Source organism: Maylandia zebra, linkage group LG10 (genome assembly GCF_041146795.1).
Source record: "Maylandia zebra isolate NMK-2024a linkage group LG10, Mzebra_GT3a, whole genome shotgun sequence".
Classification (NCBI taxonomy): domain Eukaryota; kingdom Metazoa; phylum Chordata; class Actinopteri; order Cichliformes; family Cichlidae; genus Maylandia; species Maylandia zebra.
This window is the reverse complement of record NC_135176.1, coordinates 15,542,533-15,566,062: the sequence shown is the minus strand read 5'-3', so window position 1 is coordinate 15,566,062 and position 23,530 is coordinate 15,542,533. Positions and strand designations below refer to the sequence as shown.

The following is a 23,530-nucleotide window of genomic DNA, read 5'->3' as shown; positions in this document are numbered from 1 at the left end:
TTTAACCCGAGTGGTGAAAGACCGCGGGGGTTTGAAGACGATGTGTCGGTCGGCTCAGATATTTGAAGTTTACACAGCTACATTCTCACCTGAAAATATGTTAAAAGTTTTTTTGCGACCCAGAAAGAGAAATAAGAGTGATATTAAAACTAAGTCGCTGCCGTCATTGTTGGAAACTGGAATTGGCTGGGCCGCGCTATGAATTCTGCGATATGGTTTTTCAACTTTGTTGTCCGGGTGGAAAATCTGGAGAAAGGTGGGATTCTCCCGGAAAAATCGGGAGGGTTGGCATGTATGGTTGTGGCAACATCACTAACCTTGTCAAACACCTCAGAGTAAATCATATCACAAAATATGACGAGCATATGTTGAGGCGAACTGAAGAGGAGGAGAGGGACAGGTGCTGCTAGGGTGAGAGTCTCTCACGGAGTCCTTTAGTCCTCCAGGCAGGCAAGGTGTTCAAATAGCACACAACTTTAGTTTTTTTATTTCTATATGATGAACTCTGCATTATTAAGTGATAAGAAGAAGGTATTCTGATGTCCTGTAATCATTATGACGCTATAATTTGAGATACAATAAATAAAATCCGTTTTGTACAAAGTATCGGTATCGGATCAGTATCGTCGATACCACCCTGAATATTACTTGGTATCGGATCGGAAAGGAAATCAGTGGTATCGCACATCACTATGAACCAGCGCAAACACAAACAAAGGATGGGAGGAATGTACCATCTTAGCAGTGGTTAGAGGGGGTCCGTGGAACAGTCTATATACACAAATCACAGGGGTTTTCTACAGTTACAATTTGCTCACCAGAATTGGACAGTAGAAGAATGGAAAACATTGACTGCTCTGATGAGTCTTGATTTCTGCTGTGACATCCCAACTATGTTTTATTGTCATAAGCACAGTAAAGAAACATATTCTCCTGTAATATAAAATTCTTCCTTTGCTGTCCACAATAGATGCCAAACAGAAATAAATTCACATGTAAAATAGATAATAATGGGCAGCATGGTGGTTAGCACTCAGGCCGGGGTCTTTCTGGAGTTTGCATGTTCTCCCCGTGTTTGTGCGGTTTCCCTCCGGGTACTCTGCTTCCTCCCACCATCCAAAAGACATGCAGTTGGTGGGGATAGGTTAATTGATTAATCCAAATTGCCCATAGATGTGAATGTGAGTGTGAATGGTTGTCCCTGTCTGTTAGCCCTGTGACAGACTGGCGACCTGTCCAGGGTGTACCCTGCCTCTCGCCCTGACAGCTGGGATAAGCTCCAGCGCCCCCCGCAACCCTGAAAAGGACAAACGGAAGCGAATGGATGGATGGAATAGATAATAATTTAAAGACAATAAAAAATCTCATAACTATAAATCAGCATGTATGAAATGCAGTAGGTTATGAACTCCTGTCAAGTGTTTGAGTCTAATGGCAGCAGGGAAGAAAGAGTTCTTCAGTCTGGAGATCCTCCATTTCACACTTCTGTACCTCCGGTCTGAGGTTGAAAGTGTGAGCAGTACGTGTTGGGGGTGGATAGCCTCCAAGAGGATGGATGCGGGTATCCAGTGGACTCTCTGACAGTAGGCAGCCTTCACCACTCTCAGGTGTTTGCAGTAAAAAAAATTTGCAAAAAATAGCCTGAAAGCTTAGTTCCAGCTGACCTTGTATCAACCATTCAGGTTGGTGCTGGTGGTGATATTTTCTTTAGTACCAACAGAGCATGCTTAAACACCCCAGCTTACCATCCATCCATCCATCCATCCATCCATCTTGTTCCGCTTATCTGGGTCCTGGTCATGGGGGCAGCCTACGCAGAGAAGCCTAGCCCCTCCCTCTCCCCGGCCACTTCCTCCAGCTTGTCCAGGTGAACACCAAGGCTTACCACAGCTTACCAGAGAATTTTTAAATGATAGAATTGGCCAACTTATAATATTCAGGAGCTGGAATGGGCTCCAGCCCAATTGCGACCTTGATAAGGATGTGCAGAAGAGAATGGATGGATGGCTAATATTCAGGCTTTACCCAGGCCAGATCCGTACTTACTCTTTTATGTTAGGCTAACTCTCTCCCAGCTCTGTCACATTTACTGTGCTGGAATAGGAGAGTATCAATCCTCCCTGGTAACACAAACAGATTTTAATGTACCGTATGTTTGATTAATTGCTTGATTAATCACGCAGTCATGTCTAAATATACTCATTATCTCAGCTCTCATTTACTTGTACAGACTGTTTTACAAGAGCATGTAACGTGGGACAGATGTGGGGGCCCAGAGGCTGCAGCATGTGGCTTTTTCACATTCCTGTCACTGACCATGGCTGTAAACTCACACAGGTTAAGAACAGCAGCAAATCTTCAGTTTGGCAGTTGCAGGACAGTTTTCCAGGGAAATGACAGGCTGGAGTCTGAGTGGAACGCTTTCTTTACTGCTTCAGTGCCAAGTTAACTGAAGTAATTGTTCTGACTGTCAAGGAGGGTGAGACTGTTTTCAAACAGAGTAAGTGGGGGGAAATACGAGCAGCAAAGACACCCTGCCTTCACTCCTCCCTACCTTCAGCTGTAGCTCCCACGCAGAGACACAAGCAGAGGGAGAAGGTTCCTACATTAAAACAAGCTGCCCATTTCCCTTTTCCACATCTGTTTCTCATGCTGATGGCAGGATATAACCTGTAAAACAACAATGCTCAGTAATAGACACACTGAGGGGGAAGGTAATGGCTCTGAATCAGCAGATTCAGCTACTTGCCAGAGTTTTATCAACAAATGTGACCTCCTCTTTTAAAGGGTATGCTGTCATGGGAATGTAACAAGAGAAAGTAGGAGTGACTGATGGAGGTGGAGAAAGAGCAGTTGGACAGGAAGTGTAGAGAAAAAAAAGTAGTTTAAAAAATGAAAGGAAGATGCAGAAATACTTCGTAGATGAGCAGAGAAGACGATTAGAAAAGTATAGAATTTGTGGAAAAATAAGAACATATGAAGGCGTGTCTGCTGGCGGACCGAATTCAGCTCCTTCAGCTCCTGGTGGAAATAATCACAGTCAGAAAAGACTGAGATGATGTGGACAGCAGCTGTCCTCCTGCTGCTTTTGCCTTCGCTTCTTTCCTACGCAGTATGTACCGCACTGCATGCTATGAATGTTTTTAACTTGTCATCTGTCTTATTGATCAATATCACTCCTCCATCAGGAGATACAGCAGGAAGCTATAAATTATGACTTGTGAGGGAGCTCATTTAAAGGTGTTAAAGTGCTTCAAGAAATGCCTATATAATCACAGAGATTTAGAGGTTAGCCACAAATTCTTGTTTTTTTAAATTAGTTATATCATCTTTAAAATGATCATGTTATGAGTTTGTGTTTTAAATGAAAGAAAATAAGTATTTTTTAACAAAATATACAGGTAAAAGTATCTGTTATGCATATATATCCACATATTGTAAGTAGATTTTTTAATTTATTTTGCTGATGCAATAATGTGTAAGCAGCACGTTTCCAAAACGTTTTCTTAGGTGGAGTTTAACTCCTTATTAGAGCTGAGCAATCTTTCCAAGTAGGTTCAGTCACGTGAAACCTACTTGGTTTCAAAGGACTGTGCACAATTTCCATCCAAAATGTGCTGTAGTGGAACGATAAAGTGAAATACCTCAAAAGCCATATTTTACTGTCGGTTACAAATCTTTTTTCGGTTTATTGGAGTTACTCTCAGCCAAGTGCGATATTTGACCTACAGCACTGCTGATCCCACGATGAAAGTCTTTTTTTCCTTGTGGTGGTGGAGAAGTTAAAACACAACAGCTAATCAGGTTAAAACACTAACAGAGTGTCTACTTCCTGACTCAGGGGACTTGAGTCAGGAAGTAGACTACAAACTACATTTTCTGTAGTACATTTGAAATAAGAAACCATGTGATATATAAAAGGCAGAAAACAAACACAACGCTGACATTATTCAGTCTCTAATGAGCCACAGGAGTCATACTTTCCAGGCTAGTTACACATAAGTGCTGACTTATAGATTGAACTCTCTCATTGTCCTTTTCTCCTGATTTCCAGGACAAAGAGAACAGAGGTAATATAAACCAATCGGAATTAGACAATCGAGATTTCGCTGATGTTCCTGTCAAAGATCAGAGACCTCTTGGTGAAGTCAAAGGTCAGGACTCATGCACCATCCCGTGTGACATCACTGTCAAACTCCTGCGAGATGAGAAACAATCCATTTGTGGTAAAGCCTTTTCTGATTTGTTGTGCTGTTGTTAGCCCCATTACCTTCATGTGTTGTTCAGTGTGTGTACTTTTGTGTGTGTGTGTGTGTGTGTGTGTGTGTGTGTGTGTGTGTGTGTGTGTGTGTGTGTGTGTGTGTGTGTGTGTGTGTGTGTTCAGGTCAGCTGCAGCAGTCTTTGCTTGCGTTTGGACGCAGCAACAGAAAACTGATGAGGGATGTGATGGAGGCGCAACAGAGAGCTCTGGACATCCTAAGCAGTCAGGTTAAACATCTGTTAAACATCTGTTAAGTGTTTGTGATCGTCAGACTGGCTGAATGTATTTACAGTGATGTCATATTTCCAGGTCACAGAGTTGATGACCAAAGTGCAAACGCTCAGCTTGGAAGTTCAGAGAAGCAACACTGAGATGTACTCCATGAAACCTGTACAATCTCATGGTAACACACACACAAACACATACGATTGTGATTATAGAGCTTGAAAGACATAAACGCTAACTAGTAACACCCAGTGACATGGTGAATTATGAAAAGTACTGTACCTTTGGTGATTTAAGTTGTGAATCATTATTTAAGAAGCTACTGAAGTTCCTTCCCCTTCCTGTTTTTCTTCTAATAGGCTACCCCTTACAAACATAAGGTTTAAACAGTAGGTTCAATCCAGAGATCACCATATTAATGACATCCCCTGTTTAAACATCATATAGAGCCAAGAGCTGAGTTTAATGTGATCTATGTTTATAACAGCATATAAATAAAAGATAATGTGGATATAAACACTATGGCCTCCCTTTGAGGATATCTTTAAACTTGGTGCATAATTTTGTCCATTATTTAAAAATGAAATCACCAGTATATCAGTTTTAGATAAAGGTTTAAATAGAATCAACAGAACAGCATTTTTTCAAAATCTGAGGTTCGTAAAAGTTTTTTTTTTCTGACCCACAAAGCCACACCAGAAGGTATTTAAACCTTTAGTACATCAGAAATCTTCAAAATCTGCAAATTTGGAGGTACATATTTTCCACTAGATGCTGAACTGCACCACTAACTTGTACAGTCTATCATAACTCAATAGTTTGTGCCTCATTTGAGTAACTAAACAGCTCTGACGGAGAAAAACAGAGAGAAAAACAGCTCTGACAAATATATAATGATTGTGCGGCGAAGGCAGAGAATAAATTGATGCCATTTATATTAAGCTCAGTGACTAATTATTACATGAAGTGCACAGTCCTTCAAGTCATTAGTGGCTATAAATCAAAAAAGTTGCTTCACCATAAATTTGATTAAATTACTCTCCTGGTGACCAAACAGAGTGTTTGTTGCATTGATTAGGACGAGACTGCAGCGACATCAAGGACAACCTCGTGTCAGTCGTCCCCAAGATCCCCAGTGGCATTTACATAGTCCACCCAGAGAACACTGACTCTTCATTTGAGGTACATGTATATAATTCATTCATTCACTCCTTCAGTGATTTATTCACTCTGTGGCCGACACTCAAAGCAAAGCTTGTCCTGCAGGTTTTCTGTGAGATGGACTATATGGGAGGCGGATGGACGGTGATGCAGAGGAGGAGTGACGGTTTAACTGACTTCAAAAGATCCTGGGATGGCTATGTCAATGGCTTTGGACACCTTGCAGGTTGTACATTATCAAAGAGATCCTCTTTGAGGTTGAACTGTTAAAAATAACATTAGATGGTGGTAAGCTAGATGCTCAAAATATACTTTATAGTATCAGCTAAAGAATGTTTTGGGAACCACTGACCAACATAATGTTCATTATCTGCTGGACCTGAGGTTGTGTGATTCGTAGGTTTCCATTGTGAGTGAATTCATTTGCCACAACAACCATAATTATCCATCACTTTAAGGCTTAATACAGTCTAAAGGTGTGCGTTACAGAGTATTTTACTTTTGGAATCGACTTTCTTGTTGATCCAGTCTAAAGCAGCCATTGGAGGAACTGCAGTCTAGGAGGAACTTTCATTTTTTATCAATGGTTTTTGCTTGAGCAGCACATAAAGTTGTGCTAGCATAACAACTAGCACAGAGGAAACGTTAGCAAAGCATGAAGAGGATAAGTTTTAATAGGCTGCTGCTGTATATATAGGACTATCGGTGTATGGATGGCAGGCTAGCATTTTGATTCTGTTCCCAGTATTTATACCAAGGTTAGCTAGCCATCACCTAGTGAGGTATCATAGCATTTCCTCAAAGTTGTCACACCGTCTCATTTTTATCAGTCTACACATATTGAGAACTATACCTTTCACTTCACCACTAAATCTCTCGTCTTGTGTTTAGGAGAACACTGGTTGGGCTTGAGGAAGGTGTTTCACATAGTAAACCAGAAGGATACTCGATTCCAGCTTCACATTGCTCTAGTCTCCCATGACGATGTCACCTCTTATGCATCGTATGATGACTTCCGCCTTGACAGTGAAACGCAGTTCTTCAGCATACACCTGGGCAGATATGCAGGTAGTGCAGGTATGGCTTAATAAGTTAAACTTCACAAAACAAATGTTATTTTTTAAAAATTGCTAAAGTGCAAATTAAAACACCGGCGACCGGTCCACTTGGTTATTTTGTGTCTCCTGCATGTCTGCATGGATTTCTGCGTGCTCTGGTGCAGGTGATGCGTTTCGAGGCTACAACCAGGAACAGAACCAGGACACGGCACCGTTCAGTGCCTCAGATGTCGACAATGATGGCTGCAACCCTTTCTGCTCCATTGGCAATTGCACGGTGGAGAGCTGCAGCATTCACCACAACCACACGGGGTGGTGGTTCAATCAGTGCGGTCTGGCAAATCTCAACGGCTCTCCCGAAGACACAGAGCGAAACCAGGGGCAGAGGACGCACATCGTGTGGGACACCTGGAGACACAACGGAGTCCCCTACACCATCAAATCTGTCACCATGAAGATCAGGAGGATTGCAACCAATAATTGAGAGATGATGGGAAGAAATGGATCATTTCAATGCATGACTAAAAGCTTCATTAAAACAGAATATAGTTCTTCTGGATTACTATTTTCACTGTGACCAACATAAAATAAAAATAAAATCAGCCAATTACTTATGGTGTTCTTCTTCTTTTACACTAATTGCAAACTCTGCTGCATTCCTGTCAGTTTCAACTGATCTTGGTTCAGCTAACATACACACCAAGGTAAGGGAGGAGAACTTAAACTGATCCAGTCCAGTAGGTGGTGCTGTGAATCTCAGCAAAGTGTACCGATTGAGACCTACATCACATGCAGTTTATTAGTATTGACCAGATTATTTCTGTCACTATTGCAGCAGAAATAATCCGCAACCATGAAATCCAAGCCTGATTAGTAAAAAAGAAAAACCCTGCAAAGGTCTGATCAAACAGAAACTAAATGCGACCTCCCCAAATAAATACGTTAGCAAGCCAGAGGACCTCTGTTGCTTCAGACACCCAGAGTACCCTCCCTGCTCCACAATCAAATCACTGGATTAGAGAGAAAAGGTTACCGAGGCTACAGCTGAAAACTGGGGCTTCTTCTTCCCCGAGGTCACATTCACACTGACGTGTGAAACTGAATCAGCCCCCTGATTCATCTCAGTATAACCACCGTGTTGAAACAGTCTGCAGAAACCTTGTGGTTTCACCCCTTCAGGTGCATCACATGATAGTCATTGATTAAAAGCAATCAAGTTTGGTAATCCTGTAAGACAGTAACGACCAACAGTAGCTCATACCTGTCTTAAGGTCGTGGTGTTAAAGACTTCTTGTTTCAGTAAATCTTTTACCAAATGATGATTCAATCAGGAAAGTTTCATGCGCATCAGAACTTTTGAGCGCTCCAAGAATCAGACGCTGTTATTATCGTTTCTCCGGATGAGCACTAGACACTTTGCAGCTGTAATGAAAACCGCAGCCTCTTGAGCACGCTGGCAGGACCTCAGACTGTTTAGTTTCGCCAGAAAATCACAGAAACTGGTGTATTCTAATCTCGCAGTTGTCCAACAAACCAGCGGTGATACTGATTTCTTATTATTCACACATTAGAGAAAGAAAACACAGAATAAAAAACAAACTCGGGAGAGTCTGGAGTGTGTCTAAGTTTTACCTGTTACATAAAAAATAAGGAGAAGTAGAAGTAAAGAAGAGCGAGAAAATGGTGGGATTGGGTGAAGGAAGGAGCTGCAGGTTCAGGTTGGTTTATTGGACAAAGAACAGATGCACAGGCTGCAGAACAGCTGCTTCCACACAGGAAACAATTTGGTCTGGGCCTTTGTGTGCGTGTGTGTTTTTCTTGTTCTTCCTCCCCTCCTTCTTCAGAGTTCAGCCCAACAAAACATGAACTATGAGCGAAATATCTTGAACTCAGGTGGCTTCATCATTTCAAGTGACGTCTTTAAAGTATACGGCTTTGGTAACTCTACTCCAGTTAGCTGCAGCATTGTGGGGCTTACATGTACGGTGTCCTGTTGGTGCCAAAGTTTGTCTGTGTGTGTGTGATATGTGTGTGTTTGTGCTTGTGTGTTTTAGCGTCAGTGATTCAGGTGATAACACTGAAGGAGCGCCTGCTCTATGTGTGGTCTGGTATGCCTACATATCACCGCAGTTAATCAATACGCACACCCACACATGAGGAGGACACACAAAGGACTGTCCAGGTACTTGTCCACTCAGTGCCCCTCAGTAAGAGTGTGTATGTTTAGGCTGACAGTGTTTACATCCAGATCTCAGGTCTGTTCTGTTCAGACGAGCAAATCTTAACAAAAACCCACAATGGTGACATTTGTCAGACTTTACCCCCATTGCCACTGAAATGTGACGCCCCTACGCCACGACACATCCAAACTGGCTAATCTTCAGCAATCAGGTCCTTAAAAGGCAATTCTCTCTGCCACAATTGTGCATTGGAGATCCTGCTTTATCAGGCTGATTTCACGCTGAGACTTTTTACAGACTGTAAGGGGTTTTTTCATGTGAAATTCAGCTTGAAAGCAGACAAAAAGTGCTCTCAGCTGACATAGGTAGCAACAAAACAAATAAAAGAATTATGGGACAATAAAGCAGAAGATGATCACAATATTACTGCAAAGAGCTACTAAAAGCTGGACAGTTGTAAACACATGAACACATGTGATTGGGTACAGAGTTTTCCCACACTGGACCAGGATCAGCTGAGAGTGGGAGCACACAGGAAGCAAAGTCTACAGGGAATTTAAACCCTGAGGAATCTCATCTGCTGTTCATCAGCCATCAGTCACTTCTGCACGCATGTACACACACACTAAAACTCTCAACACGTACTCTAAACAATGCAGTTTAAAATAGCATCTTACGAGTCAAAAATACAACTATTGGTAAGACACTATATCATGAGAATATTTCATTTCTTTACTCCTATTATTTTTGTAACAAATCCACCTTTATTGCCACGACTAATACTGAGTAATATCAAAGAAAGAGATGAAGGACTTGGTGAAACCGCTGAGACAAATATGAACCTACATCTGTAGTAACTCTGAGCCTGTTCAGTCGCAACCCTGAGCTTCCTCCCACATCTGTAAAGTTCAATGCGTCACGTAAGGAAAAGTGTTGTGGGACCCAGAAGGATGCATTCTTTCTCAAGAACACAGAAAAAACCAGAGGGGGAGGGCGACAGAGAGACGGAGAGAGAGAGACGTGCCACAGACACTTGATTAGTCTTTCACATGAAACGGGAGCGCAGCCTCTGCTGTCGATCACCTCCAGGATGAACCACAGACCGCTTGCAGTTCATCATGCCAGCCGGACTGCAGGTTACAGCGACAGCCCCAGAGCCAGGAGCCGTGATAACCTGCTCATGTACGATGATTTTGGAGAGGAAACGTGTTGCTCCGGACGATGCCTTGGGTAAGTCTGCCAGAGGTGTAGCAGGCATATATGCTCATCCTCTGCATCTTTTTGTTAAAATCATGGATAAGACTGACAGATTTTAAAAAGTTTGAAGGAGAAGATAAAACGTATTTGGACGCCTGATGGTAATTTTCACTAAATATTGCAAGCACAATGTTCTTCAGTTTGCATTCTTTAACTTGGAACCAGCAAAACAGCCACAGGTGCTCATTGGGTTTAACTCTAGGTCAGCGCTCTGGGATGGAGGGAGGGAGACTGATGTACATTAGAGAGTGTACTTCAGAACCCATGATCCATTAGTAAACGTAATTTAACTTATGAGTAACATAATGCTTATAATGTAAACCATTTTTTTTGCATTTCCTGCCTCGTTATTTACATTAGCCTCAGTGCTCAGTGCTACAGGATTTCTCAACCTCTTCTTATACTCCTCTCGTCACACACTGATGCCTGCTTGGGAATCTTTTTGGTCGTTCTGATGCACTGAGTACTTCGTTTTTATGTGCAAACCTTGTAAGCCATCATGGCATAAACAACAAACCTCATATGATGTAGCAGAACAGAATGTTAGATAATGCATCTTAAAAGAATATTAAGAAAGAAATACAGAACCAGGAAAATGTTGTAACTTGATACTATTTCATCTGTTCTCTAGGTAAAAGTTAACTTACATCTACTAATTGCAGATTATGGTAGGCAAGTATATGAATGAGGTTAACTGTGATTCAGTGCTCTCTCACAGGTGTGTGGGTCTCTCTCTCATTACTTGTGTGGATAGCACACCTGCACCGTTCTGGTTGAGAACTACATTGTGTGTAAATTCATGTGTGGACCATACACCGAGTGTTTTTTGTGTTTCTGGCAGCCACAGTAACTCTGAGCGACAGCTTATGGCTCGTCTCACTGCTGCTAAACGACGCCAGGCTCTCCGTGGACCTGCCTACATGTTCTCAGCTCCCTCAGTCAGCCTGTCAGAGGTTGAGCAGCGTTTCCTGGAAGCAGCTGAATACGGGAACATACCAGAGGTGCGGCGTATGCTGCTGCATGTACCCAACTTGAACGTCAACGCTGTTGACTACATGGGCCAAAATGCACTGCAGCTGGCAGTGGCCAACGAACATCTGGAGGTGACAGAGCTGCTGCTGGGGAGGGCAGACTTGGCCAGAGTGGGCGACGCTCTCCTTTTAGCCATCAGTAAGACCTGATTATTTATGTATGGCCAAAAACACATAATATGGCAAAATCTCTATATCACTCAAAAGTTCCAAAGATGTCAGACACAACACATTGCTTGACTGGATGGAACCACAGTTATGTAACCGTTTATCCGTTAATCTGTGTCCTTACATAGCTGTGTCTCTTTATGAGTCTAGTGACATTGCTTAATAATAATGATTAATTGCCTCAGTACTGTTAACCCCTCTGTACCACAGCCTCTGAGTCAAGTTTCTCATACATCCTGCAGCCACTCAGCCGCCTGCAAAAATGTTACCACAGTTGCATTGGCATTTTTCTGCTCAAACGGGCCAGACTTGGACCATTTCTGGTGAAATACTTTGTGTTTAGTTTGAGGAGATTGTTGATGACTACGTTTTTACATTTTACTTATTTCTTTATATTTTGCTAGGACAATGGGAATGTAGTGTATAAAGCAAAAAGAGTGCAATTCTAACAAACTTCAAAATCAATGTTTGGTATCACCACCTTTATTCTTTAACATAGTTTCAGCTCTTGTAGCTTCATTCTCTGGTCTGTTGAAGGAAATTCAAAGTTTTACTTTGGATGTTGGCTGCCTTCTGTTCTCGTCAAGATCTCATACTGCTTAAATAATGCTGATGTCCGAGCTCTGGGGAGGCCAGTCCATCACTGATAGTATGCAAGTGTGTGTTTTTCTATACAGGTATGCTTTTACTAATCATTGGCAGTGTGTTTGGGATGACTGTCATGCTGAATAATGAAGCCACTGACAATCAGATGCTTTTCAGATGGTATTGCACGACGGATCAAAATTAAAAAGTTTACTTTTCTGTGTTCGTAATTTCATTGGTTTTAACAACATCTTCAACACCACTGTCTATGATGCCTGAAACCTTTAAAGACTCTCCACCAACTTACTGTTGTACGTCTCTGCTGACCTCCTTCATATATAATAATGATGATTTGAACCAGAATGTTCATATTTGGATTCAGTGCTCAATATGACCTGTTGCTAGAGATTTTCAGTCCACTTATTGGGAAATTTGGCAAACCTCAGTTTTCCTGTTTTCCTTCTTTAAGAAGGTCTTCTTGACAGCCACCCTTCCAATGAGGCCAGTGAACAGTAAATGGATCAGCTGAAGGTTCAGATGCGTCTCTCAGGTCTGGACTAAAAATGAGGGGAAAAGAAGCCAATGCCTAAAGAAAAACCTTTGAAAGGCCCTGAGAAATCCTGGAGAACTACTGCCCAAGACGACTAAACTTTGGCTTTTGCAAAATCCTGTCTAGCTAAGTTGCCAACATGCTAATTTAGCACGAGTACAAAAGACTAGACTTTTAGCCTCTTCTGTTAGCAGTTACAAGATTTAAAAGATTGTTGCTTTAAAAAAGACAATATTAAAGGTTGGTTCCATTGTTCAGGAAGGCTGAGGATGTATGTTTTCTTCTTTAGTAAGTCATCATTTAAAAAAAAAAAAAATACAGGCGATGTAGTATTGAAAAACTGTGACCAACCTGAGTAGATAGCCTATATCAGGGGTTCTCCAAGTATGGCCTGTGGGATAACGGCGGTCCTTATCAAAATCTATTATGCACTGCAGGCATTGGAAGGAAAATATACATTTAATTTCTCCACAGTTTATGTTTTAAGGTAGTAAAATATGAGTTCAAAGGACCATTTTCTTTCAAGTTGAGCTATTCTGTTTGAGCCATTATGGCATGCTAACAAATGATTAGGAAATTTAACAACTACTTCAGTAATGGTTAAAAATACTTTAAACCAGCCCCCCCAAAAAACTGCAATAATGATCACAAACTCCAGCAAACTACCAAATGCTATGTAAGCTAACATTTTAGAGTTATCGTTAAGATTCAGCAATTTTAGCAACAGCAGTGTAAATGAAGTTGTACCACCAACAAGTTTGCTCCGTTTTTGTTTTAGGTAAAGGTTATGTTCGCATCACAGAGACTTTGCTGGGCCACCCTTCATTTAGAGACGCCCGTCGTCTAACAGCAAGCCCCGTTCAGGCAGACATGTTGGATGACTTCTATGCTTATGATGAGGACGGGACAAGGTATGTGTGAGGAAGAGGTGTTTCATTACTTACATTTGTATATTTGTTTAAGGTAATAGCGGACACTTTATTAGGCACATTTGCATTTCAGGAAAACATTTGGAACATGCATAAACATGAAACTTTTTTAGATATGTATTGAGTATTTATTAAACACCTCAATGGTTTGTGTGATTCTGTCTTTCAGACACTTGAGCAGCTACTCAGTTTATGGTGGGCAGATGCTGTAAGATAAAGAGACAGTATTAGCCACAAATGTATCCAGTTATTGTGTGGTTAAGAGAAGTGTGGGTAGTGTATTTATGCGATAATCATGAACATGGGTGCTGATGGAAAGAAGGAAGTGGGGTGGGGGATGAGCATGTTATGAGCAAGGTGTGGCTTATCAGCAGCAGCAGACTCTTTCTTTTGCTATTGCTGCTTCATAAAGCTGTTGTGTGAAGTTTGCAAATTAAAGCTTCAATAAATAAAATAGCAAAACTTGTGTTTTATAAAAACAAGTTCCTGACATGCAGATCTCTCCTTAATATTTGGTTTCAAGGCTCGTTTTTGCTTTCATCATGCAGCTACATGCAGCTTTTTTTTTTTTTCCACTGGCAACTAAGTTTGTTTGCATTAAAGAAACTAAGTTTAGAAGTCCTGGCAGATGGATTTAGCAGCAAATCATTTTCCTGTTTACAGTCTTTGTGCTAAGCTAAGCTAGTTCTGGCAGTAGCTTCATATGTGCTGATTGGAGATATTATATCTAATCTATCTCTGAACAAGAAAGCAGTTAAATATGTTCCACAACTGTCATAGTCTCACACGAGTCAACAACAAGAAGCTGACAATAGGGGGGTAGTGAGGTATAAATGGAAATGTCCATGCTTGGTGACGCAATGTAACTATGATGGATGCACTGACTGCTCCAGCTGCTGCTATTTTTTTATTTTTTTTGCTTTTTTGCAGTTAGTTTGCAGAAAAGTTCATTAAATAAATTCATAACATTCATAAAAATGTTGAAACTTAAACCTCGTTTGCAGAAACGAAGCTAAGGCGAATGCTGATACTGCGTACTATCTGCATGTTTCTCTGTGTGTAAATTCCTGCAGGTTTTCTCATGACGTGACTCCAGTGATACTGGCTGCACACTGTCAGGAATATGAAATTGTTTACACCCTGCTAAGTAAAGGGGCTCGCATCGATCCGCCTCATGACTACTTCTGTGGCTGTGACTCGTGCAACTACCAGCAGCAGTTTGACTCCTTCAGCCACTCCCGATCGAGGATCAATGCCTACAGAGGACTCGCCAGTCCTGCTTACCTCTCCTTGTCTAATGAGGATCCAGTGCTGGCAGCACTGGAGCTCAGCAATGAACTGGCCATGCTAGCTAATATTGAGAAAGAATTTAAGGTACAAATACAACGACAAGAACAAAAATGCAAACACAAGTCCGGCAGAACTAATGTGCACTGTCTGTTATCACTGCTGTACACATACCCTAAAACATACCCATGAACATTTTATAAACCTTAAGAGAAGAACAGACGAGGGTCTAGATCCTGTGGTCACTGTTCAGATTTTTGGTTTGACACATAAACAACAGCTGTAATTATTGCTGGGCTCAGAGTACCAAAGTATGCTGTGGGTACTGTACAATAAATAAACAACAGGATGCCTGAGCAGAGATGTCCAAATACAGCCTACACATTTTTTTCTTGATGTTCATGCTGTGAAAAGTATTTGCCCCCTTCCCGATTTCTTATTCGTTTCCATATTTGTCACACGTGGAAGAACACAAAGGCTTGCTAACATTGCCAAGACTTTTGGGAAATATTCTGTGGGCTGATGAGACAGAAGTTGAACTTTTTAGAAGCTTTGTATCCTGTTACATGTGGCATAAAACTAGCAAAGCATTCCATAACGAAAACATGACAACAGCCAAACACGGTGGTGGTGATGTAGTGTGATGGTCAGAGGCTGCTTTGCTGCTTCAAGACCTGGATGACTTGCTGTTGACTTGATATATTCATGAATTCTGCTCTCTAACAGGAAATCCTGAAGGAGAATGTCCATTCATTCCCTGAAGCTCAAGAGCACTCAGGTTAAGCAGCAATGACATGGAGTGGCCTAGTCAAAGTCTGGTCTCAGACTTTGACTTTGACTAGACGGAGATGCTTTGACATCACCGTAAACAGACTGTTCAGGCTCAAACACCCTCCAATGTGACTGAATGACAACAATACTGCATGGAAGAGTAGGCTAAAAATTCCTCCACAGCGTTGTGAAAGACTCACTGTCAGCTTTCAGAAATGCATGATTGCTGTTTTTGCTACTAGAAATAGCACAAACAGTTATTAGGTTTAGGGGCAAGTGTGGATAGCTTTTTGCTCTCAATAAATGAAAACATCATTTAAAAACTACCTTTTGCATTTACTTGCATCTTACTAGCATCTTACCAAATCATCTCAAATGTTTCACTCCTGATGCACATTTCCTCCATCATGTTTCTAGAATGACTACTCCCGCCTTTCGAGCCAGTGCAAGGATTACGTGGTGGGCCTTCTGGACCTGTGTCGCAGCACGGAGGAAGTTGAGGCCATATTAAATGGAGAAACTGACTCGGACGATAGCTATGATGTACCAGGTCGCCCCTCCCTCACACGGCTCAAATTAGCCATCAAATACGAGCTCAAAAAGGTCAGTGTGTTCTCAAACAGGCAATGACACAGCAGCAGGATAAAACATGGGTTTTCTGAGCAAGTTAGAAGTATTGCAAACATTTATCTGTGCTATGGGAGCAGCATAACCCATTTAGATTGATATCCTACTAAAAACTGTCATTGTCATTCCAGTTGTGGACGACATAGAGCCAAACTGATATGTTGGCCGATAACAGCTATTTGCCGATATATCAGTATTGGCAAATAATTTCCATTTTTAGGTTGATAAATGAAAACTAAAGAAGAGAACGAAGAAACATCGCTCAACTGTGTTGCGAAGGTTATTACATAAGTTTTCCACTAGAAGGTGCTCTGCAGCTCCCGTGTTGGAAAAGTATTCAGAACAACCAGCTGATCTGAGCAGAGTTGGGCAGAGTGTAAACGAGTCATGTGACAATAAAACAAGTTTATTTTTAAACTGCTTTGTTATACTATCTTAGTAAAAAGTAACTACACATAACACATTTTGGGGAATTTTTTTTTCTAGTGTGCCTGAAAGAAAAAAAAAAAAATCGGCTAATATATCAGATTTTTAAATCACCAAATATCAGTAATGGTGTCTGTCTAAAAAATTCTATATGAGTTGGACTGTCCGTAACATTACTGCATGAGGGTAACAAACTTTTAAAATCAGACAAATATCCAAAGGTGAGAAAAAAAACAACAACAACAACAACAGCTATGGATGCTGGGAAACAATGCCTAATTTTAAGATCAATTTAAAAAAATAGAAATGAAAAATGGAATTTATAGTGTGAAACATCAAAATGCTGTCGACAAGTGTTTTTAATATAAAGATATTTGTAGCACTTAGTCACGTTGAGCTGAGTCTGAACTCATCTGTCTTCATTTCTAATTGCAGCTGTCTGATGTAATCGTTTTAGAAGCCAATTTGTGTGGTTTAAATCATTAATCAGTTTGTAAAATGCCAGAAAATTACTCTTCATAAATCGATTAAATGTTCAGATCAATAAAAACAAAAATAAATCTGCTCTAGTTTCAGCTCTCAGGTGTAATGGATTTCTGCTTTTCTCTGTGTCAAATAAATAAAAATAGAATCACACTTTAAGGATTCTACCTTAAGCTTCCAGTAGCCTTTATGTCACGGTCCGGGGCAGCGGCCGTGTGAAGAGTGGAAAGGAGGACTCAAATGCAGCACTTACTCAGATGTAAAGGCGATTTATTGACAATATCAAACATAAAGTGGAGATGGCAAAACAGAACTAAGGATGAACTAAACTGGGTGAAACTACACAAAGGAGTGGCAAACCTGAACATGAAGGGAGAACAGCAGGGAGAGCACGCAGGGGATTTCACAGGGTATGAACACAGACGACGCGACGAGGAGCAGAGGAAATCACACACTATAAATACACAAAGAGACACTGGGAAATCACACACAGGTGGGGGAAACAGCTGGACCTGATTAACCTGACGAGACAGGGGAACACTAACACCAGGGACCAACAGAGGGAGCACAAACCCAGAACCCAGTGTCTAAAATCCCAAACACAAACCATCCCAAAACAGCCATGAATAATAATGAAAGTAATAACAATAAAGAACATAAACATAAAGTCACTGAGTCATGGTCGCAGGACCATGACACTTTATTTTCCCGTTTCCTTCTCCTTAACTCTTCTGTCCTACTTCTTTCATCTGTGCCTTTCAGTTTGTGGCTCATCCTAACTGCCAGCAGCAGCTGCTGAGTATCTGGTATGAGAACCTGCCTGGCCTGAGACAACAAACCACTGCCATCAAACTGCTGGTGGTGCTGGCGGTGGCTATAGGACTGCCTGGACTGGCTGTGGCTTACTGGATTGCCCCATGCACCAGAGTAAGTAATATTTACATCCATAAAGATCATTCACAGTACAAGCTTTCCTCTCACCCTTCCGTTATTCCATCTCTCATTCTCAGGTGGGAAAAGTGATGCGTAGCCCCTTCATGAAGTTTGTGGCTCATGCCTCATCCTTTACAATTTTCCTGGGTCTTCTCATCCTGAATGCTGCTGACCGCTTTGCAGGCACCACCCTGCTGCCAAACATGACACACCATCAGCTCCCGGGCAGCTCTGACCCTCTGCTGCTCTACCGCATGACTACAACACCCTTCACTTGGATGGAGATCCTTATCATCTCATGGGTCATAGGTGAGCATAAGATGATGATAGATAATAAAAAAGCAAACAATTAAAAAAACAACTGAACATCTGCCGAATCATGTCATTTGTGTTCTTGTGCTCCTGCTGCAGGTATGATTTGGGCAGAGGTAAAGGAGATCTGGAGTCAAGGACCAGGGGAGTACCTGGTTGAGCCGTGGAACTTCTTGGATTTTGGGATGCTCGCCATCTTCCTGGCTTCCTTTAGCTGCCGCTTCTCTGCGCTGAGACATGCTAACTTAGCACAGACCTCTGTGTATGCAAAATACACAACGCTGATTAATGTCACACTGCCTAAGGAGATACGCTACTTCACTATGGGTGAGCAGTTTCACATTTTCACACATCGCATGAACTAATTCAAATACCATGATGTGCTTGATTTATACAGCAGCAAATCACTTGAAAAGAACCCCCAACAACCAGACAACCCCCTATAAACAAGTACTTGGTGACAGTGGGAAGTAAAGACTCCTTTCTAACAGGAAGAAACCTCTAGCAGAGAGGGGTAGCCATGCGCCATGACCGATTGGGGGTGAGGGGAGAGTCTTTACAGGACAATCTGTGTTATAGTAGAGCCTTTACTTTACAATATTAAGCACCTTGAAGTGACCGTTGTTGTAATTTGGCACTGTATACATAAGATTGAATTGAAACAGAACAAAAGACACATGTTTCCTTCCTGCTGGGAGACACTGCCATGAGGTGATGTGATTGGCTGGAAACAACTTTTAGGCAGGTTGCAAGCATCAAAGTAACATCGGCAGAAATGCCAGAACCCAAGGTTTCAGAGCTGAAGATTGATTTATAAGGAAAAGATTCACTTCACTTGTTCATGGCTTTAATGTTGTATCTGTTGTAGCTGTCAGTCTATAGATGTAAAAAGTAAAAAGTATCACTGTCGCCCTAGATTTTCCTGTGCTTATTGGCAAATTAACTTTTGTTTTTTCCTTCTCTTTAAAGAGAACAAGATGAAATTAAGCCGCGTGGCTAACACATCCTTTGTTAAATAGCCTTTTTAGTGCCCGGCTTGTGCTCATTTATCAAAATAATCTTCAGTGTGCCTTAAAACAATAATTGCAAGCTTTAATCAAAGGTGATTTTCTGACTTACGCTTGTGTTCTTTTGTAGCTCGTATCGAGTGGGTGGCGTCAGATCCCCAGTTGGTATCAGAGGGCCTGTACGCGGTCGCAGTGGTGCTGAGCTTCTCTCGGATTGCTTATATCCTCCCGGCCAACGAAAGCTTCGGTCCCCTGCAAATCTCTTTGGGAAGGACAGTAAAGGACATTTTTAAGTTCATGGTCATTTTCATCTTGGTCTTTCTGGCGTTCATGATCGGCATGTTCAACCTGTACTCTTATTACCTGGGTGCAAAACAAAATGATGCCTTCACAACGTAAGTCAATACCAGTGAACATCTGAATTTGTTTTTTTATCTATTTATTTTTTTCATCAACTTGCACAGACGAATTCATCATGAAACTTGATTCAATTCTTGATCAACAATGGATTACCAATCCAAACCAAGGATATCACCACAAGGGTTCACAGATATTTTATATCCTGATCCTTTCTAACTATTCTTATCCAAGATCTGAGAGCTGTTTCTTTGGTAGACCCACTCATTTTGTGGTTATTACAGTTAAAAGAAGCCCCAACATTTTTGTGGCTTGTCACCATTTAAAACCAAGCCCTTGGGACCCTTATCACTGGTTGTGGTTATAGTGTGGGCAAAACTTATCATCAGTGCACCCAGGAGGGATTTGATCTCCCTACAGCTGAAGAAGTTTTGAGTCCAGAAAAAGTTAAAGTATCTTGGATTTCAAAACAAAGAGCAAAATTATGTGGCAGCAATGAAAAGAATCTTGCATTTATCTTGGGACCCATTAGCACAAATAGTTACAGCTAAACCTTTACACAGTCATAATAGAGTATTATAAAAATATGACATGTTGCCTCAAAATCAGATTCATTGTGCCAAATAAATTCATGCTAAACTTGCATGTTTGTGCAATAATGTCAACACTATTCTGAATTATTCTGTAATTTTAACTCCAAAAAACATTTTGTCCTTCTGTTGATTTACTAAAAGAGTATCTCTGACGTTGATGGTGTACGGCTGGTTTGAATTCAAAAATAACTTCCCTCTGTTCTCCCTCTGTCCCTTTATTCGTCTGTGCATCCGTCCAGCCTGGAGGAGAGCTTCAAGACATTGTTCTGGGCTATATTTGGACTGTCTGAGGTCAGATCCGTAGTGATCAACAACGGACACAAATTCATCGAGAACACTGGTTACGTCCTGTACGGAGTTTACAATGTTACCATGGTGATAGTGCTGCTCAACATGCTCATTGCCATGATTAATAGTTCCTTCCAGGAGATTGAGGTAGGTCATTAAGACGGTAAATCATTCTGTGCCCCAGATGCATGCTTGAAAATATGAAGCATGGGCTGAAAAAGCAGCCCCACATGTAGCGCACGTTGAACTGGTACTTATATAGCACTAACTCTAACAAAGATTCACTACAAGGTTCATTCACCCAAGCACACACACATTCATAAAGAGAAATAATGTCATTTAAATTAAGATATAAAGAGAAGCAAATTACTTTAATTTATTTGTGTCACAGAATGTGAATACAACTAAATTAAATCAGGGCCTTTTCCTTTACCCAGCAATTATGCCTGTATAGACCCACCTGTGGGTAAAGTGTCCTGCTGTGTGGACTTGGTAAACCCCCACTTATCCCATCTGAGCCCCAATTAGGTGAGCCCACACAGGGTTGACAGCAGTGTTGGCCTTGGAGTCTCTATAAGAGTTTTCTGTAAGCCGCTGTGGGTTGCCCACAGAAAACCTACGTGAGCCCCATGTAGGCTAGCCCATGAGGGGCCCATAGCAGTTTTATCCCTTTGCCCTCCCAAGAAGTAATTCTGTGGGTGCTCCACAGTGGATGCATCTAATGTAGTGCCCATAGTAATTTTTTCCTTTTGGATTCCTGTGAGGATTTTCATATAGTGAGCTTACCCATAGAAAACCCTCACTAAAACACCTATGGGTTAGCCCATTAAGGCCCCACATTAGTTTTACCCCCTGGGCTAACCCATAGGTGTTTTCTGTGGGTAACCCATAGTGAATTTACCCTGCTCACTGCTTACTCAGGTCCACACTTCACCCATACCTACCCACTGTGTGCCCATGCGGGTATGTTTGCTGACACATTGTTTATAAAAAGGCGAGCCTATATAGGGAAACGTGATTATTGTGGAGAAGACGAAACTGTTGAACATATTTTATTACTTTGTCAGAGGTAGTATTAACCGGAGTTAGGATTTGAGTTTTCCTTCTTTTTTTTCTTTGAGGGCAAGTGGCTCCATAGTAATTGACATGTTTGCTTAACAAGCAAGAGATCCTTGGTTTTAACTTTGGGAGGAGACATAAATGTATTTGGAGTTGTGTGAGGAAGGACTGTTGTTAGAATCTGCTATGTCAATATGTGGAGACCCCTTGTGAATAAAGGAGTGGCTGGTCCACACTTCATACCAAGTGGTGGTTGTAATGCACCACAGGCTTTTCCCCCTTCTGTACTGTCAAACATGTATATTTCCCTTCCCTGATACATTTCCCCGTTTTCGTCGTGATTTTTAATTTTTTTTAGGATGATGCTGACGTCGAGTGGAAGTTTGCTCGTGCAAAACTTTGGTTCTCCTACTTTGAGGAGGGAAGGACACTCCCTGTGCCCTTCAACCTAGTCCCCAGCCCAAAATCTATGCTCGGACTGGCCACAGGCATCAAGTCCTTGCTCCTGCAGTTAGTTGAAGGACACAGCAAAGAGAAAAATGAGACACAACTCAACCAGGTACCACACAGTATGGCGATTAATTCCCTAATATATCCAATGTTTATCCTTACGCAGCTTGAAAGGTAACATGATAGTTCAGCGTTAGTGGCAGAGCCTTAGCACCTCCCAGTGGTATTACTGCCACACCACAGAAATGTCACAATTCTGTTCAGCTAATTTGAGCTCAATTTTCCAGCTTGGAGTAAGCAAAAACTCAGGATATGGTGCTTCTACCAGCCGAACCAGATATCAGGCACGTGTTTGTGTATTTCACTGTTTTAAAACATAATTTTATTACTTGTTTTAATGTGTTATTTTTGCACAGAACATTTTGTTCATAATTCGAACCCCTTTCCCTTTACTGGTTACAGAAGATCATGAAGCGGCTAATAAAGCGGTACATCATCAAAGCACAAGCAGACAGAGAGAGCGATGAGATCACTGAAGGTAAAATAATAAAGAGCACCATTTGTCCTCCCATGCTGGCATCAACATTTTCTTTGATAGCTTTGCATCTATTTTTTTTTTTAATCCAGGAGAGCTGAAAGAAATCAAGCAGGACATTTCCAGTTTGCGATATGAGCTGCTAGAAGAAAAAGCACAAAACCTGGAGACGCTCGATGGGCTGCTGAAGAGGCTGGGAGAGATCAGTACGCCTTCATCATAGCAATGTCTGTCATAAGTGAAGAGCGCAAAGATTAAGTGCCTATTCATTGTCAAAAGATGCTGTATACATAGTGACACAACATTACTAACGATAAATGACAATGCACGTATGTGAATATAAACATTAAATATAAAAGGTCAAATGTATGTGACCGACAGTGTGATACACATTTTTTTGTAAAGTACAGACTCAATTTAAATATTCTATACTTATCTGCACACACACACACACACACACACGGAGTACTGTCCAAAACTCACTACCTATCATTTCTTCATATTTTGCTTCCAGGTGGTCAGACCTTATTGTAATTTTTAAGCTGGTCTTAATCAATAGTTCTCCAGCTTTCTGAAGCTCTTTCAAAGTTTTTCATTTCATTTCACTAATTTTTCAGTCCAGTCCTTGTACATGACCATTTTCATGCCATTTAACCCTGATCTATGAGTTATAAATCTAATTCAACATAGCAAAGAATACATTTAAATTGTACATTTAGGCATTTTGTTAGTAGCAGTCAATTGTTTTCCTTAATCAAATCTACAAAAAAAGCCAACGATAACAGTTTGACAGGCATGAAATGGTACTTTTGCACCAACAATGTGATTCCTAAAAGATATATTCGTAAAAAAAACTGGGATATCTTGGCATGGTGTGCAGTATATCCTCAAAATCTCCAATGGGCAGGAAACCGGACAGGTGAGGGTCAAAAGAAGAAGTGGCAGATCTATAAATTATCGACAGCACAAATGAAAAATAAAATCAGCAAAGACCTGA

The 23,530-nt window shown here is 41.2% G+C and overlaps 2 protein-coding genes across 3 annotated transcripts; both read left to right on the top strand.

Moving 5' to 3' along the window:
• Positions 1–2,819: 2,819 nt before the first annotated feature.
• On the top strand, positions 2,820–7,317 carry angptl5 (angiopoietin-like 5). Of its 2 annotated transcripts, none has more exons than XM_024803965.2 (8): positions 2,820–3,112; positions 4,055–4,226; positions 4,385–4,488; positions 4,571–4,664; positions 5,565–5,668; positions 5,753–5,873; positions 6,539–6,715; positions 6,870–7,317. In XM_024803965.2, the coding sequence occupies exons 1-8, from the start codon at positions 3,056–3,058 to the stop codon at positions 7,187–7,189; spliced, it is 1,149 nt and encodes a 382-aa protein (XP_024659733.2). In that variant the 5' UTR covers positions 2,820–3,055; the 3' UTR covers positions 7,190–7,317. The 2 variants fall into 2 exon arrangements, with proteins under 2 accessions (XP_024659733.2, XP_004550021.3); XM_004549964.4 differs by having other exon boundaries at positions 2,822–3,112; positions 6,539–6,724.
• Positions 7,318–9,838: 2,521 nt separating this feature from the next.
• trpc6a (transient receptor potential cation channel, subfamily C, member 6a) lies at positions 9,839–22,902 on the top strand. Its single transcript, XM_004549962.5, has 14 exons — positions 9,839–10,115; positions 10,984–11,312; positions 13,255–13,387; positions 14,479–14,779; positions 15,881–16,066; positions 17,762–17,926; positions 18,010–18,241; positions 18,344–18,571; positions 19,382–19,646; positions 20,441–20,636; positions 21,907–22,107; positions 22,286–22,342; positions 22,461–22,536; positions 22,626–22,902. Exons 1-14 carry the CDS (start codon positions 9,976–9,978, stop codon positions 22,754–22,756), a joined length of 2,640 nt encoding a protein of 879 aa, XP_004550019.1. The 5' UTR covers positions 9,839–9,975; the 3' UTR covers positions 22,757–22,902.
• Positions 22,903–23,530: the final 628 nt, after the last annotated feature.